Source organism: Salmo salar, chromosome 20 (genome assembly GCF_965601325.2).
Source record: "Salmo salar chromosome 20, fSalSal1, whole genome shotgun sequence".
Lineage (NCBI taxonomy): Eukaryota > Metazoa > Chordata > Actinopteri > Salmoniformes > Salmonidae > Salmo > Salmo salar.
Genome location: NC_138310.1, coordinates 17200686 through 17221018, shown reverse-complemented (window position 1 = coordinate 17221018; position 20333 = coordinate 17200686). Strand labels below are relative to the sequence as shown.

The following is a 20333-nucleotide window of genomic DNA, read 5'->3' as shown; positions in this document are numbered from 1 at the left end:
TATTGAGGGGGTAGTAGTAGAGTAACCTATTGGGGGGGGGGGGGGGGGGTAGTAGAGTAACCTATTGGGGGGATAGTAGAGTAACCTATTTGGGGGGTAGTAGAGTAACCTATTGGGGGGTAGTAGTAGAGTAACCTATTGGGGGGGTAGTAGAGTAACCTATTGGGGGGGGGTAGTAGTAGAGTAACCTATTGGGGGGGTAGTAGAGTAACCTATTGGGGGGGTAGTAGTAGAGTAACCTATTGGGGGGGTAGTAGAGTAACCTATTGGGGGGGTAGTAGTAGAGTAACCTATTGGGGGGGTAGTAGTAGAGTAACCTATTGGGGGGGTAGTAGTAGAGTAACCTATTGGGGGGGTAGTAGTAGAGTAACCTATTGGGGGTAGTAGTAGAGTAACCTATTGGGGGGGGTAGTAGTAGAGTAACCTATTGGGGGGGTAGTAGTAGAGTAACCTACTCGGGGGGTGGTAGTAGAGTAACCTATTGGGGGTAGTAGTAGAGTAACCTATTGGGGGGGTAGTAGTAGAGTAACCTATTGGGGGGGTAGTAGAGTAACCTACTCGGGGGGTGGTAGTAGAGTAACCTATTGGGGGGGTAGTAGAGTAACCTATTGGGGGTAGTAGTAGAGTAACCTATTGGGGGGGTAGTAGAGTAACCTATTGGGGGGGTAGTAGTAGAGTAACCTATTGGGGGGGTAGTAGAGTAACCTTTTGAGGGGGTAGTAGTAGAGTAACCTATTGGGGGTAGTAGTAGAGTAACCTATTGGGGGGGTAGTAGAGTAACCTATTGGGGGGGGGGTAGTAGTAGAGTAACCTATTGGGGGGGTAGTAGAGTAACCTATTGGGGGGGTAGTAGTAGAGTAACCTATTGGGGGGGTAGTAGTAGAGTAACCTATTGGGGGGGTAGTAGTAGAGTAACCTATAGGGGGGGTTTAGAGTAACCTATTGGGAGGGGTAGTAGTAGAGTAACCTATTGGGGGTAGTAGTAGAGTAACCTATTGGGGGGGGGGTAGTAGTAGAGTAACCTATTGGGGGGGGGGTAGTTGTAGAGTAACCTATTGGGGGGGTAGTAGAGTAACCTATTGGGGGTAGTAGTAGAGTAACCTATTGGGGGGGTAGTAGTAGAGTAACCTATTGGGGGGGTAGTAGTAGAGTAACCTATTGGGGGGGGGGGTAGTAGTAGAGTAACCTATTGGGGGGGTAGTAGAGTAACCTATTGGGGGGGTAGTAGAGTAACCTATTGGGGGTAGTAGTAGAGTAACCTATTGGGGGTAGTAGTAGAGTAACCTATTGGGGGGGTAGTAGTAGAGTAACCTATTGGGGGGGTAGTAGTAGAGTAACCTATTGGGGGGGTAGTAGTAGAGTAACCTATTGGGGGGGTAGTAGTAGAGTAACCTATTGGGAGGGGTAGTAGTAGTAGTAGTAGTAGTAGAGTAACCTACTGGGGGGGTAGTAGTAGAGTAACCTATGGGGGGGTAATAGAGTAACATACTGGGGGTAGTAGAGTAACCTACTGGGGGGTAGTTTGTCGACTAGTAGTCTGGGGTAGAGGGCTCTTTGGCTGGAAGTAAGTGGGTTGCGGGTATGGGTTTGCAGTGGTTGGAGGTAAGGGGTTTGTGGGGGTCTGCTGGAGGTAGGGAGTGGGGGTTGGAGAGCTGCAGGGTAAGGTTTTGTAGGTGTCAGGCAATACTAAGAGGCGTGCTGGGCCCTGCAGGAGTGGCAGCAGGCCTTGCTGTAGTACCAGTGACTGCACAGGTTCACCTTCAGAGCCAGAGAGCAGTTGGTGGTGGGACGGTCCTGACAGCTCTCATCTGCATGGCAGAGAGACATATATGGTATGTTCAATGATATGGAAAAAGTAGCCTCATCACGATCCGAAAATACTGTAATGATAAACCTATCAATGAATGAATGAATGAATGAATTAATCAATCAATGCCTTTTTACCTCCACAATCTAAATGCTCAGGACCTTAGGCTGTTATGAAAGAAAGAGGTGTACTTAAATAATACAATAAAAAAAGGTGCTTTAAACATGCTGTACTCCGCGGTTGACTTTTGCCTGTGACTAGACTGTAACTCTCCTAAAGTTGCCAGAGTAATTTACTGCTTACATAGCCTGATCCCAGATCTGTTTGTGTTGTCTTGCTAACTCCTATGGTCATTGGAGTTGGCAAGGCATCTCAAACAGATTTGGGACCAGGCTTTTGCTTACGTACCTGGGGGTTCAGTGGGACAAGGTTGCAGGGCGCAGGTCTGCTTGGCCACAGGCTTGGTCAGGGGGTCACAACCTCTCACGATCTCCCTGCCCTGGTAGCACTTCACATCTCTCATCCGGACACCCACACCACATGTCTTAGTGCACTGGGGAGTGAACACACCACACATCAGCACTATACCAGGGTTATACCAGGGTTATTCCAGGGTTATACCAGAGTTATACCAGGGTTATACCAGAGTGGGGGGGGGGGGGGGGGGTCAATATCAAAAGTAACAGTCAGTATCTGGTGTGGCCACCAGCTGCATTAAGTACTGAAGTGCATCTCCTCCTCATGGACTGCACCAGATTTGACAGTTCTTGCTGTGAGATGTTACCCCACTCTTCCACCAAGGCACCTGCAAGTTCCCGGACATTTCTGGGGGGAATGGCCCTAGCCCTCACCCTCCGATCCAACAGGTCCCAGGCGTGCTCAATGAGATTGAGATCCGGGCTCTTCGCTGGCCATGGCAGAATATTGACATTCCGGTCTTGCAGGAAATCACACACAGAATGAGCAGTATGGCTGGTGGCATTGTCATGCTGGAGGGTTATGTCAGGATGAGCCTGCAGGAAGGGTAGCACATGAGGGAGGAGGATGTCTTCCCTGTAACGCACAGCGTTGAGATTGCCTGCAATGACAACATGCTCAGTCCGATGATGCTGTGACACACCGCCCCAGACCATGATGGACCCTCCACCTCCAAATTAATCCCGCTCCAGAGTACAGGCCTCGGTGTAACGTTCATTCCTTTGTCTCACCCCTGGTGCTCTTCACTCGTCAGTGAAGAGCACTTTTTGCCAGTCCTGTCTGGTCCAGCGACGGTGGATTTGTGCCCATAGTCGACGTTGCCGGTGATGTCTGGTGAGGACCTACCTTACAACAGGCCTACAAGCCCTCAGTCCAGCCTCTCTCAGCCTATTGCGGACAGTCTGAGCACTGATGGAGGGATTGTGCGTTCCTGGTGTAACTCAGGCAGTTGTTGTTGAAATCCTGTACCTATCCAGCAGGTGTGATGTTCAGATGTACCAATCCTGTGCAGGTGTTGTTACACATGCACTGCCACTGTGAGGACGATCAGCTGTCCGTCCTGTCTCCCTGTAGCGCTGTCTTGGGCGTCTCACAGTACGGACATTGCAATTTATTGCCCTGGCCACATCTACAGTCCTCATGCCTCCTTGCAGCAGGCCTAAGGCACATTCACGCAGACTCAGGGACCCTGAGCATCTTTCTTTTGGTGTTTTTCAGAGTCAGTAGAAAGGCCTCTTTAGAGTCCTAAGTTTTCGTAACTGTGACCTTAATTGCCTACCGTCTGTAAGCTGTTAGTGTCTTAACGACCGTTCCACAGGTGCATGTTCATTAATTGTTTATGGTTCATTGAACAAGCTTGGGAAACAGTGTTTAACCTGTTGGGGATAGGGGGCAGTATTTGCACGGCGGGATAAAAAACGTACCCGATTTAATCTGGTTACTACTCCTGCCCAGTAACTAGAATATGCATATAATTATTGGCTTTGGATAGAAAACACCCTAAAGTTTCTAAAACTGTTTGAATGGTGTCTGTGAGTATAACAGAACTCATATGGCAGGCAAAAACCTGAGAAGATTCCTTACAGGAAGTGGCCTGTCTGACCATTTCTTGCCCTCCTTGATCATCTCTATCCAAAACAGGGGATCTCTGCTGTTACGTGACACTTCCTACGGCTCCCATAGGCTCTCAGAAGGCGGGAAAAAGCTGAATGATGTAATTCCAGCCCCAGGCTGAAACACATTAGCGCTTTTGGCAAGTGGCCGATCAGAGGACAATGGGCTTAGGCGCGTGCACGAGTCGACCCCATGCTTTATTTTCTTTCGTCTTTTTACCTAAACGCAGTTTCCCAGTCGGAATATTATCGCTTTTTTACGAGAAAAATTGCATAAAAATTGATTTTAAACAGCGGTTGACATGCTTCGAAGTACGGTAATGGAATATTTATACATTTTTTGTCACGAAATGCGTTGTGCTCGTCACCCATCTTTACCATTCGGATAGTGTCTTGAACGCACAAACAAAACAGAGGATATTTGGATATAACTATGGATTATTTGGGACCAAACCAACATTTGTTATTGAAGTAGAAGTCCTGGGAGTGCATTCTGACGAAGAACACCAAAGGTAATAACATTTTTCTTATAGTAACTCTGACTTTGGTGAGTGCTAAACTTGCTGGGTGTCTAAATAGCTAGCCCTGTGATGCCGGGCTATCTACTCAGAATATTGCAAAATGTGCTTTCACCGAAAAGCTATTTTAAAATCGGACATATCGAGTGCATAGAGGAGTTCTGTATCTATAATTCTTAAAATAATTGTTATGCTTTTTGTTAACGTTTATCGTGAGTAATTTAGTAAATTTTTTGTAAATTCACCGGAAGTTTACTAGTATGCTAGTTCTGAACGTCACATGCTAATGTAAAAAGCTGTTTTTTGATATAAATATGAACTTGATTGAACAAAACATGCATGCATTGTATAACATAATGTCCTAGGTGTGTCATCTGATGAAGATCATCAAAGGTTAGTGCTGCATTTAGCTGTGGTTTGGATTTATGTGACATTATATGCTAGCTTGAAAAATGGGTGTCTGATTATTTCTGGCTGGGTACTCTGCTGACATAATCTAATGTTTTGCTTTCATTGTAAAGCCTTTTTGAAATCGGACAGTGTGGTTAGATTAACAAGAGTCTTGTCTTTAAAATGGTGTAAAATAGTCATATGTTTGAGAAATTGAAGTAATAGCATTTCTATGGTATTTGAATAACGCACCACAGGATTCCACTGGCTGTTACGTAGGTGGGACGATTTCGTCCCGCCGACCCTAGAGAGGTTAAACCCTTTACAATGAAGATCTGTGAAGTTATTTGGATTTTTACGAATTACCTTTGAAAGGCAGGGTCCTGAAAAAGGGACGTTTCTTTTTTGTGTATTAAATTTGTCAAACGTTTAGTATTCGGTCCATATTCCTAGGATGCAATGATAACATCAAGCTTGTAAAAGAATATAATTTGTTTCTAAACAATTCTACAGTAATGTGGATGTTACTGTAGAATGGATGGATAGTTCTGAATTAATTGTGAATAATGATCAGTTAGAAAGTTACAGCAGCATCAATATCATCCCCCCCAAAATGCTAACCTCCCCTGTTATTGTAATGGTCAGAGGTTAGCATATCTTGGGGGTATGATATAAAATGCTAACCTCCCCTGTTATTGTAATGGTCAGAGGTTAGCATATCTTGGGGGTATGATATTTGTAGCAGGTGAGTGTGACCGACTGCCTTTGTGAACAATGTCATGGTTGAAATGGTATTCACCTCAGACCAGGGCGTGGTGTACCACTTGAAACAGGGCCTCTCGAAGCAGGTGTTCTCGTCCTCTGGCCTCTTACTGGCACCACAAGCCTCGTCGTCGTGGGTCTGGAACTTCCCAGCAGTGATGCCGGCGCACTGCACAATTCTCCACTTCACACCGCGGCCACATGTCGTGTTACACTGAGAGGAAAAAAAGACTGCTTTCAACTAATGAATCTCTAACCAAGAGAACATAAAGAAAACATCTATAGAACATCAACAGAACGTTGGGATAACATTGTCAAAACATTAAGAGAACACCAACAGAACATCAAGAGAACATCAAGTAAACATTGTCAAAATAGGACAGAAACAGGGCATTAAGAGACCATATATAGAATATCAATAAAACATCCGACAGAAGATCAACAGAACATTAACAAAACGACCCAGTTGCCTTACACTCTCCCAATCCTGAGTGAGCCAGTGTGGGGCACAGTCCTTCTCCCCACAGGGGTGGATTGCCAGGGGCTTATTCTCCGGAGAGCACTGGGATTCAGGCACCACACGGCCCTCTGGTGTCTTACAGTACACGTGACGTACCATCTTCCCCTGGCCGCATGACCCAGAGCACTGCAGAGGTCACAGTTTCAACGGGGATGACACGGCAATAACACATAGTATTACTCATCCAGAGAAACAGCCAGTATCAGTCATCGACGTACCATAGAAATGTAGTAGTGAGCGGAAGCAGTGTACTCACCGGCCCCCACTCTGACACAGTCCACTGGCGCTCGCAGGGCGGGCCTGTGCAGTTCTTGGTGTTATGGGGGCGGGTCAGGGGATCACATGACTTGGTTTCATCTGAACACCTGACCTCCCGGGTCACCTGGGCCCTGCGGCCACACTTCGCTGGACACTGTACAGGAAAGAGGAGAGAGGACACACTCACCTTCAATATCACCTACAGCTGCTCAAACAGTTGGATGCAACAATCTACCTACTATAGTGTTCCTACTCAGTCATTTCTTTACCTGCCATTGGAACTACCATGGCAAATACCACACACACACACACACACACACACACACACACACACACACACACACACACACACACACACACACACACACACACACACACACACACACACACACACACACACACACACACACAACCCCTGTCCCACCATCCACTCCCACAGTATAGCTCCACCCACCTCAGTCCACTCGGCCACCTCCCATTGGGGGCCACAGGTTGGGCTCTTACAGGCGCGGCGCTCCAGGGGCCTCTCCAGCTCTGCCAGGGTGCAGAGGTCACTGTACACAGAGCTGTCCAGCCCAGGGGACAGCATCTTCCAGCAGCGCACCAGACGGAACTGGAAGCCCTCACCACAGGTACGAGAACACTCACTCCAGCTGCTCGCCTCCCACCTAAGGGTGAGGGGATGCAAATAGAGCAGAGTTCAGGCACAATTAGATATCTTCTGAAGTAAATTAAATCAAATCTTAAATAAAATGGTAATGGCCAAGAGGCAAACATTGTTCTCAAAGAAATTTGCATCACTTCAAGAATCGTCCGACTGGTAAACAGTCCTTTAAGTACTTTCTCAGTGTGTTGTTTTCTGGTGCATACCTGGGCTGACACTCCCTCCCAATGCAGAAGTCATGAACAGGCTCAGGTCGGGTCATAGTGTCACAGTGCATGTCATTCACCTCAGCGCCGTCGTAGCGAACACACATGGCAAAGGACTTTGACACTCCTGCAGCAGAAATTATAACTTACAATTTCATAAACTAATCCATACATACTGTGTGTGTGTGTGTGTGTGTGTGTGTGTGTGTGTGTGTGTGTGTGTGTGTGTGTGTGTGTGTGTGTGTGTGTGTGTGTGTGTGTGTGTGTGTGTGTGTGTGTGTGTGTGTTTACCTATAGAGCAGGTGGAGGAGCAGGGTTCCTGAGAAGACAGTTTCCAGCGGTACATGTCTGCAGGGCTCAGCTTGAAGTTCTTCTGCAGGAACCTCTGATTAGTCCTGTCAAACACAACATGACAATATGGTTTTCACAAGGTTTCACACAGTCAAACAAGACATGTCCAGGCCTTCCCAGTAAACCCACTGAACCCCAGCTCTCTCTCTCTCACACAGACACACACACACACACACACACACAGACACACACACACACACACACACACACACACACACACACACACACACACACACACACACACACACACACACACACACACACACACACACACACACACACACGGCTGATTCACCTCACCCTCCAAATCATAACAGCCAGCGACATTCTGTTTTTCATTAATTCACATAAAAGTGACATGAACATTCTTGTCATATCACTGGCTGTTTTTTTTATAGCCAGAGCAGAGATGTTTATTTGAAAATACACAGGAACTTTGAATCATTCTTAACCGGCATATCTCAGTGTAACTGTGACTAATTCCTGCACATTTATCCCTAGAGGTGACTATAGTCTGACAGTATGTTTCTTCCCAGTCATATTTTTCACTTTGCCGCAAATACCTTGAATTATTTGCTTTTAAGTGGACCGTATCCCATTTTTTCTCCTCCTCCTCCTCCTCCTTCCCTTCCTCCTTTCCTCTCATCTGTCCCCCTCCTCCTCCTACTCATCCTCCTCCTCTTTTCCTCTCCTCCCCCCCTCATCCTCCTCTTCTTCTTCTCCTCCAATCCATTCTTCTCCCCAGGGCAGGGGAAGACGGTGTGTCATGTGATGTGTTTTATGGGGCTCTGGCAGGAGAACTGGCAAAGCGGTGTTTGGACACAGTGCAGGGAAGCCAACATGAATTATAAATATGATGGAATGCTACCCCAGCCAGCCCTGCGCTTTGGCTGTCTCCTCTCCATGCGATTCTTTGGCTGTCTCCTCTCCATGCGATTCTTTGGCTGTCTCCTCTCCATGCGATTCTTTGGCTGTCTCCTCTCCATGTGATTCTTTGGCTGTCTCCTCTCCATGTGATTCTTTGGCTGTCTCCTCTCCATGTGATTCTTTGGCTGTCTCCTCTCCATGTGATTCTTTGGCTGTCTCCTCTCCATGTGATTCTTTGGCTGTCTCCTCTCCATGTGATTCTTTGGCTGTCTCCTCTCCATGTGATTCTTTGGCTGTCTCCTCTCCATGTGATTCTTTGGCTGTCTCCTCTCCATGTGATTCTTTGGCTGTCTCCTCTCCATGTGATTCTTTGGCTGTCTCCTCTCCATGTGATTCTTTGGCTGTCTCCTCTCCATGTGATTCTTTGGCTGTCTCCTCTCCATGCGATTCTTTGGCTGTCTCCTCTCCATGCGATTCTTTGGCTGTCTCCTCTCCATGCGATTCTTTGGCTGTCTCCTCTCCATGTGATTCTTTGGCTGTCTCCTCTCCATGCGATTCTTTGGCTGTCTCCTCTCCATGTGATTCTTTGGCTGTCTCCTCTCCATGTGATTCTTTGACTGTCTCCTCTCCATGCGATTCTTTGGCTGTCTCCTCCTCTCCATGCGATTCTTTGGCTGTCTCCTCCTCTCCATGTGATTCTTTGGCTGTCTCCTCTCCATGTGATTCTTTGACTGTCTCCTCCTCTCCATGTGATTCTTTGGCTGTCTCCTCTCCATGCGATTCTTTGGCTGTCTCCTCTCCATGTGATTCTTTGGCTGTCTCCTCTCCAGGTGATAATTTGGCTGTCTCCTCTCCATGCGATTCTTTGGCTGTCTCCTCTCCATGCGATTCTTTGGCTGTCTCCTCTCCATGCGATTCTTTGGCTGTCTCCTCTCCATGCGATTCTTTGGCTGTCTCCTCTCCATGTGATTCTTTGGCTGTCTCCTCTCCATGCGATTCTTTGGCTGTCTCCTCTCCATGCGATTCTTTGGCAGTCTTCTCTCCATGTGATTCTTTGGCTGTCTCCTCTCCATGCGATTCTTTGGCTGTCTCCTCTCCATGTGATTCTTTGGCAGTCTTCTCTCCATGTGATTCTTTGGCAGTCTTCTCTCCATGTGATTCTTTGGCTGTCTCCTCTCCATGCGATTCTTTGGCTGTCTCCTCTCCATGTGATTCTTTGGCAGTCTTCTCTCCATGTGATTCTTTGGCTGTCTCCTCTCCATGCGATTCTTTGGCTGTCTCCTCTCCATGTGATTCTTTGGCAGTCTTCTCTCCATGTGATTCTTTGGCAGTCTTCTCTCCATGTGATTCTTTGGCTGTCTCCTCTCCATGCGATTCTTTGGCTGTCTCCTCTCCATGTGATTCTTTGGCAGTCTTCTCTCCATGTGATTCTTTGGCAGTCTTCTCTCCATGTGATTCTTTGGCTGTCTCCTCTCCATGCGATTCTTTGGCTGTTTCCTCTCCATGTGATTCTTTGGCTGTCTCCTCTCCATGCGATTCTTTGGCTGTCTCCTCTCCATGCGATTCTTTGGCTGTCTCCTCTCCATGTGATTCTTTGGCAGTCTTCTCTCCATGTGATTCTTTGGCAGTCTTCTCTCCATGTGATTCTTTGGCTGTCTCCTCTCCATGCGATTCTTTGGCTGTCTCCTCTCCATGTGATTCTTTGGCAGTCTTCTCTCCATGTGATTCTTTGGCAGTCTTCTCTCCAGGTGATAATTTGGCTGTCTCCTCTCCATGTGATTCTTTGGCTGTCTCCTCTCCATGCGATTCTTTGGCTGTCTCCTCTCCATGTGATTCTTTGGCAGTCTTCTCTCCATGTGATTCTTTGGCTGTCTCCTCTCCATGCGATTCTTTGGAAGTCTCAAAAAGAAAAAAGAAGTAAGGGATGGATGGGGCCAGAAGCCAGCCTGGAGCACATTCCATTCCCCCAGCCAGCCCAGCCAGCAGCATGGGCCCTTTTCCTGATGAGAATATCCAGCCCTTTTACATGCCCCTCTGCTCCGGGCCTTGAAATGACTCACTCCAGTAGGGCCGGGACGATACCAATATCGCGATACGCGTCAGTATCGTGGTAAGGAAACAAAACACGAAGCGTATTTAACTTCTTTAGGAAAACAGCCTTAATGTTGGAAACAAACATCATTATGTTGTCATCCACAGTCACATGTAAATATTTTCCAAGCTATATTTTACAAAGCAGGCTTTTAAAGGACCAAATAGTTTGGTCTGCTTCGTGTTTTCATTTTTTTCCATGGAAAACATATTGCGATACTGGTATCGTCACAGCCCTTCACTTCAGTCCTTACTTAGAGAGAGAAGGACTCCCCACTTCGCACAGACGTCAATTCAACATCTATTCCACGTTGGTTCAACGTAATTTCATTGAAATGACATGGACGTTGATTCAACCAGTGTGTATCCAGTGGGTCTGTAGTGTTCACTCTAACCCCTCAGCTGCAGCATCACTAAGTGAAGAGTATTAGAGGTGGAAGAGGAAGACCAGAGGGGTTGTGGACGTGATTCTGAAGTGATATTGTTTGGACGGGTTCCTATACCAGATAGCAAGCTGACGTTGGGCCAACATTGCCTCTTTACTTCTGCTCAACATTGTGTGGATCCCTCCTTACTCTACCTGGTTCTGTTGGTGCGATTGTTGCTCCTCATCCCTGTCAGTAGCGTCCTGTTGGGGTACAGCAGGTCTCCAGAATCATTCCTCCGCGGGCCCAGACTGAACTCCCCCAGAGAGCTGTTGAGGGGGAACAAGCCTCCCTGCTCCACACTGCTATAGTCCACCTCCAATGAGAACACACCCTCTCCCTCCGTCAGGAGCTGATTGGTTGAGATGTTGGTGAGCAGCTCATCTGGACCAATCTGCTCGCCCAGCAAGACTCTCCAGATGAGGTTCTCTGAGTCTGGCCCCTCCTCTAAAGGCCTGCTGGCTGCCGGGGCAGGGACTGCTACGCTGCCTGTGTGACTGCTGTTGCCGTCTGTTGGGATAACAAGAAGGGTGTGGAAAGATAGAGAAATGATTAAAGTGGGAGAAAGTCTTATACTAAGTCGCACCAGACGTGTTTCCTGGTCAGGTGGTCAGGAAAAACTGTTGGTGCTTCTTTAATTAAAGAGGAATTTTATGTGCAGTTTGTGCACTACAACAAAACAGCACACAAAGCCTTTCAACATATTCCATAAGGCAGTCGAGAGGGCCTCGGTCTCACCCGATGGCCAAACTCCCTGCATAACTGTCCCACAGTCTAAGTGGAAGGGCTGTCTGAGAGCTTGGTACAGGCAGGTCGGCCTGCACTCATTACCACTCATGTTTGTGATGCAGCCATTTAAAAAAAGGAGAAAATGCCAGAGCTCTCTGAATTTTTAATCTCCCCAGCTCCTCTTTGTATATATGCCTGTGAATAATGCAGGACTCCAAAGGGCCAGCAGCGAGGACTCTCTTTTTTTTTTAAAACAACATTTTATCTCATCTGATATCTGAGTGGTGAACTGATTTATATGGTGATACATACAGTAGTTCAGGGGGAGAACTGCACAGTCTGCAAGTCGAGAACTACTCTCTCTCCCTCCCTCTCTCCCTCTCTCCCTCCCACCCTCCCTCCCAGTTACCTGCGTTAATCACTTGTGCATTGGGGTTATGTATAATTAGGATTATTTGTGTTATGGTTATTGTATTGGTTTTTTGGTTTGTAGTATACTGGTGTTACCTGTGTATTGTGGTGGGGTTGGGCTGTCCTGGTGACAGCCGATGGCACCTGTCTCCTCATACACCTCGTTGGTCTCCTGGCCTTTCTGGTCCTCTGCCCCTGCCGCCTTGGACCCCTTTTTCAGCACCTGGTTCCTCTGGGTCTCAGGGGCCACCTTGTCATACGTGCTCCCGTTGGGGGCCACCATACTGCCCATCTCCATGGAAACCCCTGGGGCGGTGCTGTCGGGGCCAGTGTAGACGGGAGGTTGAGGGACGGGGGACAGAGACTCTCTCAGGACGGTGTACTCGTACGTGATGTAAGGAATACGACCATTCTGGTTCCACACCTATGAGGAGAAATAGTGGTTGAGGGAGGGTGGGGGTCAGACGGATTCTTTGGATTAAAGGATGTTAGTTATACTTCTCTTTTACAGTGCCTTACACCAGCGGTAATGCTCTACGTAATAAACTACATCGGGCACAAATACAGCACAGTCAAACAGAATTATTACTGACCAGGTATTTGCCAAGGTCTTTTTTTGGATGACTTAAGAGAGAACATGCAAGCAGCAGAGACAGACCAGCATAGCACCAGAGACCGAGAGCTCACCCATTCCCTCCTCCCTCCTATCAAACTCAGTCAATTGCACATATACAGTAAATACTGTACAGTACACGACTGCTGTTAGAGTCAGCCATCTAGCCTGCCTGCACTCATTCAGACATGGGGCTTGATTGCCAGTGAGTGAGGCCATGAAAGAAAATATAAGATACATGTACACTATTGTTAAGTTTTACTGTGTAACGCTTTAACACGAAAAGATGCGCAATGAAACTGAAGGAGCATTATCAGTTTGCAGGTATCTATCTTGCAGAACTTTTCCTTCTTTTACCCTGCACCTGCAAGCTACTGGATACGTGTACACTACTTCTAAACTAGACATTACCAGAGGCCCTGGCTGCCAGATGAGGGGAGGGAGCAGAGCAGACCTCAGCAGGATACAGTACCAGAACATTGATGGCCTGGTCGATGGGCCCTTTGGCTACGATGTACTCGATCCCCGTCTCATACACATCCATGGGCCGCCGGTATTTGAAGACGGTCCCCGCCGCATGGAAGTTCTGGGGGCTGTCCACCTTGTAGTTCCCATTGAAGAAGAAGTTCCCCGCCTGATCGGTCACAGCTGTGGAGGGATAGGATAGAACATAGTCTCATGGAGGGGATGGAGGACCATTGGAGGAGGACCGGTTGGTTGACTCTACAGAAAGGTCATATCTCTGATGTACACTGGAATTTCTCCTCCCCATACATGACCATAAATGGATACAGTCAATTCAAGAGATCGCAAAGGAAATTAAAGTATATACAGTTGAAGTGGGAAGTTTACATACACTCAGGTTGGAGTCATTAAAACTCGTTTTTCAACCACTCCACTAATTTCTTGTTAAAAAACTATAGTTTTGGCAAGTCGGTTAGGACATCTACTTTGTGCATGACACAAATAATTTTTCCAACAATTGTTTACAGGAAGATTATTTCACTTATCATTTACTGTATCACAATTCCAGTGGGTCAGAAGTTTACATACACTAAGTTGACTGTGCCTTTAAACGGCTTGGAAAATTCCAGAAAATTATGTCATGGCTTTAGAAGCTTCTGATAGGCTAATTGACATCATTTGAGTCAATTGGAGGTGTACCTGTGGATGTATTTCAAGGCCTACCTTCAAACTCAGTGCCTCTTTGCTTGACATGGGAAAATCAAAAGAAATCAGCCAAGACCTCAGAAAAATAATTGTAGACCTCCGCAAGTCTGGTTCATCCTTGGGAGCAATTTCCAAATGCCTGAAGGTACCACGTTCATCTGTACAAATAATAGTATGCAAGTATAAACACCATTGGACCACGCAGCCATCATACCACTCAGGAAGGAGACCTGTTCTGTCTCCTAGAGATGAACGTACTTTGGTGTGAAAAGTACAAATCAATCCCAGAACAACAGCAAAGGACCTTGTGAAGATGCTGGAGGAAACAGGTACAAAATTATCTATATCCACAGTCCTATATTGACATAACCTGAAAGGCCGCTCAGCAAGGAAGAAGTGACTGCCATAAAAAAGCCAGACTACAGTTTGCAACTGCATGTGGGGACAAAGATCTTACTTTTTGGAGAAATGTCCTCTGGTCTGATGAAACAAAAATAGAACTGTTTGGCCATAATGAACATCGTTATGTTTGTAGGAAAAAGGGGGAGGCTTGCAAGCCAAAGAACACCATCCCAACCGTGAAGCACGCGGGTGGCAGCATCATGTTGTGAGGGTGCTTTTCTGCAGGAGGGACTGGTGCACTTCCCAAAATAGTTGGCATCATGAGGAAGGAAAATTATGTGGATATATTGAAGCAACATCTCAAGACATCAGTCAGGAAGTTAAAGTTTGGTCACAAATGGGTCTTCCAAATGGACAATGACCCCAAGCATACTTCCAAAGTTGTGGCAAAATGGCTTAAGGACAACAAAGTCAAGGTGTTGGAGTGGCCATCACAAAGCTTTGACCTCAATCCCATAGAAAATATGTGGGCAGAACTGAAAAAGCGTGTGTGAGCAAGGAGGCCTACAAACCTGACTCGGTTACTCCAGCTTTGTCAGGAGGAGTGGGACAGAATTCACCCAACTTATTGTGGGAAGCTTGTGGAAGGATACCCGAAATGTTTGACCCAAGTTAAACAATTTAAAGGCAATGCTATCAAATACTAATTCAGTGTATGTAAACTTCTGACCCACTGGGAATGTGATGAAAGAAATAAAAGCTGAAATAAATCATTCTCTCTACTATTATTTTGACATTTCACTTTCTTAAAATAAACTGGTGATCCTAACTAACCTAAGACAGGGAATTTTTACTAGGATTAAATGTCAGGAATTGTGAAAAACTGAGTTTAAATGTATTTGGCTAAGGTGTATGTAAACTACCGACTTCAACTGTAGATCATCAGAGATTCATTTCAGTTGATTAATGTACTTCCTTTACTGGCTTCCCACTGTCAAGATTAATAGGGATCCCATTGCTGGGGAGAAAATATCCTTTGTATTTTCTGAAAATCTTGAATAAATGTTTTGCACCTTATATGCAACATAACAACATCACACCGTGCCAACAGGGAACATTAGAGACATGTGTATACATGGCATGGTGAGCAGGATAAGGAAGTACCCACCCAAAACATCAGCTGACTTCTTCCTCTCAATGATCTGAATGTCCCAGGAGCCCTCAGGGATTGATGTGATGAAGGAGTAACCTTGGAGACAGGAAACATCATGATGACTCCATTTTACCTGCAACTAAATAGCCTGAAAATCAGAAGAGTTGGCTAAAGAAACACATATTGAGCTTGTTGTCAGACTAACCGGCTATCGTTCTCTTTCAGAGACATATTTGTGGGGCTCGTCCCAGATAGGTGTGTTCAAGGTTTGGAATAGATGGAGAGACATATCTCCTCCATCACTACCCTCTATCCATGCCACCCACCCACCCATCCATCCCTCCACACACCCAAACTATCTCAGTTTGTGGTTGAGGTTGAACACACTCCTACCCAAAGTGGTGGCCCCGCGGCGGAAATTTCCATTGACCTTGGTGCAGCTGCTGCCATCCCCCTGACACACACCACACTTATCCAGCATGTTGGGCGAGAAAAGTACTCCATCACACCCGATTGGCTGCAGAAACGATGTTAAGACAAACAGGATGATGATCATTTTGAATCATTTCGGCACATGCAAAGCAAGTTGAACGTATGACACACACGGAATATAGCAAGTAAACTGAATTATTCTATTGACACTATCGTGTGACCAGGATAATAAGCATTTCGGCCATTCTCACAGAATATGCAAAGCAATCTCCTCAGCAGATGAAGAAACAAGCGTTCCCTGACCTCACATCTGCCGTCCACACAGACCCCTCTGTAGTTGCTGTACTTGCAGGACGTTCCGTCCCGAGCAGGAACCATCAGTTGTCTCTGGCCGTCGGCCGTGGTGCAGTGCAGGTCACATGGGTTACTGGAGATATGGACATAGTCATCTGTGGATGGATGGATACAAAGGTCAGAGGTCACAGTGTAATAACGAGCTTCGAAGGACAGGCCACACAGGAGAGAATGACACAGAGCTGAGTGGGTTTATTATGGGTGTCTTACCCGGATACAGGGGTTTCCAGTGGTAGTTCCTGCCATTGTAGACCTGTGAGTTGAATGACCAGCACTGCTCTTCCCTGAAGCTTCTCCCAGAGGAAGGGCAGTCCTGCACAAGAAAGAAAATATACACACACTTTTCTGTCTGCTCCATGTATTTTTAATTTTAAAATAGTTTTACAATGTATTATGAAAGGGTGTGACAACGTGTGACAACTCTAGGACAAAAGGCTGTTCACTCTGTACCTCTCCAGGACCAGGGTTTGTGGCCGCTGTACTAAACCTTAAGCAATTTGTATCTCAATTGATTACAAAAAGAGCTGTGTGGTCTACATTGACTTCTGCATCATAGGCTTCGGGTTGTGGGGTGTTGTGTCAACATGTATTTTGCTAACGGCAGGAAACGGGGTGGCAGTAATAGATGCATGCTAACCTTGGTGTTACAGAGGAGGTATTTCTTCGAAGTGCCAGTGCAGGTCATGTTGTCTCTAGCAGCAGCTGCTTTCTTTCTTTAGATAGAAAATGAATGGATTTAGTATATCTGCATGTTGAGATTTGAAGATAAATAACACATTTATTGAGTAAAATAGAATACAACGGAATAGAACAGGTTAGAATAGAATGTAATAGAACAGAACAGTATAGAATAGAAACTGTCTGTCAGCGGACTGACCTCTGTTTGAGACAGTGCCTCTCCTGGGACATGACCCCCCCTCCGCAGGTGCGCGTGCAGGCGGTCCACTTGGCCCACTCCCCCCACCAGTATGTGGTGGACTCCAGCTCGTCCTCCAGACTGTTGGAGGCTGCCCCTTCCTCCTAGACACAACACAGAACCCTTAGAGAGAAGCAGCAGAACCAGGCCCTGTACACACTGTGACTAATTATAAGCATGTCTAGTCACTCTGCCAATCTGGGTTGAGTGGAGACAAGTGATATGTACTGTGCTCTCCTTGTAAAAGGTGTGAGAGAAAACAGCTGTTGGTTTTTATAAGAACACATGTAACAAAGAAAAGTCTGGAGATGCGAGGGCCAGAAAGAGGGAGAAAGAGTGAGTGAGGGAACAACTGGGAAAAAGAGAAAGACAGACAAACAGACAAGCAGTGTGACTGACTGAAATGATGCCAGTGATAGAGAGTGTGTGTAAGAGAGAGGCCTGAGTTGGGCGAGCATGTACCATGTAGAGAAAGAGAGAGAGAGAGCGGGACAGCGTACCTGTCCCCTGGTTGAGAGGTTTCCTACAGACAGAGCCAGGGTGAGGAACCCCAGTAACACCAGGCTGGTCTCCCCACATTGTTCCCACGACCAGATCCTCATCCTGACACGATCAAATATACAGAAACACCTCAATGGGACAGAAAGGTAGGAGCTGACGACTCACACCGATAAACCTGAACTAGGTACAGACAAACAGGATGGGAAGAACACTGTGAAAATGAAAAGACATCTTCAATGAACTTACATTGGTATATCTGATACAGTAGACTCCTACAGTAGACTCCATCACTGTACGATTAGTGCGAAGTAAACAGTTCACAGATCACCAGTCCCAATTCGAATACAACACTTAAATATCTGTATGCTGTGATATAAAACAGGCTTTTATAACAGTCCTCAGCTTTTGCGTATATCAGGGATCTACTGTCCTTGCAGTGAGAGCACTTAAAAGTGTTTCCGAGGAAACATATTCGTTCCACATCTGTGTGGGCTTCAATGTAAATGTCTTCAGACTTTTTAGTGCACTGGCAATCACTGTATACTTGGATGAAAACCGTCAGACGCAGTCAGGTGGTGACAAAGACAGGCTGTTGAGTGAGCACAGGTGTTGGAGACAGGATTTGGAACATGGAAGCAGCATGTAAAACAAGTCTCAGTGCTGGAGTGACTAAGGTAAGTTTCCTAACTGAAGGCCTAGCCTTCCACACAGGTAGGTCTTTGTTTCTTCCACCTTAGTGTGAATGCTGCCCCAGACGTTTACTGTAAGGTAACACACACACACACACGTTCATGCAAGCACACACACACACGCACGCACGCACGCACGCACACACACACACACACACACACACACACGCGCGCGTGATACACACATCCAGTCAGTGACATACACACGCTCTGACTCTAGAAAAGGCCCTCTTGCACATCCCCCTGTCCCACCTCTCCTCCTCATCAGGCCCACAACTCCAGTTAGGTAGGCTTCTTAAAATAAGCAAACAGATCGTCTAGCCCTGTTTGCAGTCTGGCTTTTTCTGGCACTAAATATTGGTGACAGGTGTCTTAAACTACCCGCTGGAACACCTGGAGTTCATTATCCTCCCAGACACAGCTGGAACGTGTCCAGCTGCCAAACTCTCTCGCTCTCTTTTTCTCTCTCTCCATCTCTCTCCCTCTCCCATGCTCTCGTTCTCGCTCTCCATTTCTCTCTCTCCCACAGACCACGCAGTCTGTCGCCGTCGAGACAGGCCTTCCTCCTCACATGGCTTCACAGGGCCACAGAGGAGAGTAAACACAGCCCCGCGAGTCTCCCCCTAGCCACACCCCCCTGCGTCCCCCTTTCCCCTCCCGGCCCTCTGCCCCCCTGGGGCCCCCTGTTCAGGGGAGGAGGGGTGTTTTTCTTTCGCAGGCAGCAGACAGACAGCAGGCTATCCCTGGGGAGGCTGTGGGGAGCTGGGGCCGGTCAGATCGGGGCTGTCTGGTCTGGATGGAAGGCCCAGGCAGACTCATCCTTTCTGGAGGAGCTGTTTAACCAGACTGGGGCTCCTTCCTCCTTCGTCCTTTTCGTAGCAGCCTTCTCACGTTCATATGTGAAGTGGAAAATTGATGTTGCTCCCACTCAATCGCCCGTTGCTCTCCACGAGTCCTTGACCTTGCTCTGCTTATACAAAGTGCACACAGAGGCATGGCTGAGGGAAGGAGAGGAGAGGATACGGGTGTTTTGGAGTGGAGAGAGAGAGTGCATGTGGTATGTATTTGCAGAATGAGTGACATTTTAGACATTGTTTCTAGTACACACCACTTTGGGGACTCAGTCCTCTTTGTGATAGAGTGCCTTCTACGAGTTTGTTCCACACCTCATTCTGCGTACATTGTTTTCCCTCAGTGACCATAACAGCAATTGATGTGTCCTTTGTGAGTAATGGTCTAGCTACCAAATACTTCTCCTTCACACTGAGGCACTTCCAAACAGCCTACCTTCCTCGGAGCAGCTGGTGGGAATTCCTCCTTTACCAGGGAAACTTCCTGGAGCTTTGTCATTAACAGTAAAAAGCAACAGGTGGATCATCTCACTAGTGCCACTCTATTCATTTCCCTATGTATCTGTTGCTCTGATATGGTACATTTCCATGTACTTTTTTTCCCCCCAAAAAAACAATCACCACTCCTTTAACTCCAAGCAATTCACTCATTTCACTCTTGTAAAACATAATATTAAAGAATGTACACGGACTCGCTCTTAGACTGGTGCTTGTTGCTGTACTGGTGCCACAATCATGGTGTCATCAATTGTGTACATTTTCTACCCAAGGTTCTAATTCTGCTGCCGTCGCCTCTCTGAGAACAAAAACCTGATCATCTTCACACTTTTAACTGGATACGTATGACCTGGACATGACTGAACACTTGTCTTTCTTAAATAGAACAACTTACATCATCCGAACACAATGCAGAACACATTATCACCTTTCCAAATCACAGTTTCATTGTGGAGCACCAAATTATTACATCACTTTCAGAAATTGAATTAGCATGAAACTGAGCCTTCACCTCATCAGTCTCTCCCACAGCAACAGAGAGCTCTCCAGACAGAGTCTGGCATCAGCACACACACTCACACACACACACACACACACACACACACACACACACACACACACACACACACGCACGCACACACACACGCACACACGCACACCGCTGTAGGAAAGTAAACATCATTGTGAGAATTTGTTTTGGTCTGGAACAGGAGACAAGTCCCATT

General features: G+C 46.7%; 1 protein-coding gene and 1 long non-coding RNA gene across 2 annotated transcripts in view; one reads left to right on the top strand and one right to left on the bottom strand.

Moving 5' to 3' along the window:
• LOC145862392 (uncharacterized) overlaps positions 1–20333 on the top strand; it is a 386091-nt gene that overhangs the window by 302836 nt on the left and 62922 nt on the right. The window lies entirely within an intron of this gene.
• Positions 1187–17765, bottom strand: adamtsl2 (ADAMTS like 2). The gene is made up of 18 exons (XM_014160583.3): positions 17570–17765; positions 17031–17173; positions 16791–16866; positions 16364–16466; positions 16103–16248; positions 15761–15884; positions 15383–15463; positions 13175–13350; positions 12186–12513; positions 11105–11459; positions 7507–7610; positions 7216–7342; positions 6800–7013; positions 6344–6499; positions 6043–6213; positions 5605–5781; positions 2216–2360; positions 1187–1808 (listed from the first exon to the last, which is right to left on the bottom strand). Exons 1-18 carry the CDS (start codon positions 17669–17671, stop codon positions 1687–1689), a joined length of 2850 nt encoding a protein of 949 aa, XP_014016058.1. The 5' UTR covers positions 17672–17765; the 3' UTR covers positions 1187–1686.

Coding starts and splice junctions, on each gene's coding strand:
- adamtsl2 (XM_014160583.3), bottom strand. CDS start 17,671: ATGAGGATCTGGTCGTGGGAACAATGTGGGGAGACCAGCCTGGTGTTA. Junction 16,467..16,790: donor ACCTCCTCTGTAACACCAAG/GTTAGCATGCAT, acceptor TTTCTTGTGCAG/GACTGCCCTTCCTCTGGGAG. Junction 1,809..2,215: donor TTGTCCCACTGAACCCCCAG/GTACGTAAGCAA, acceptor TCTGCCATGCAG/ATGAGAGCTGTCAGGACCGT.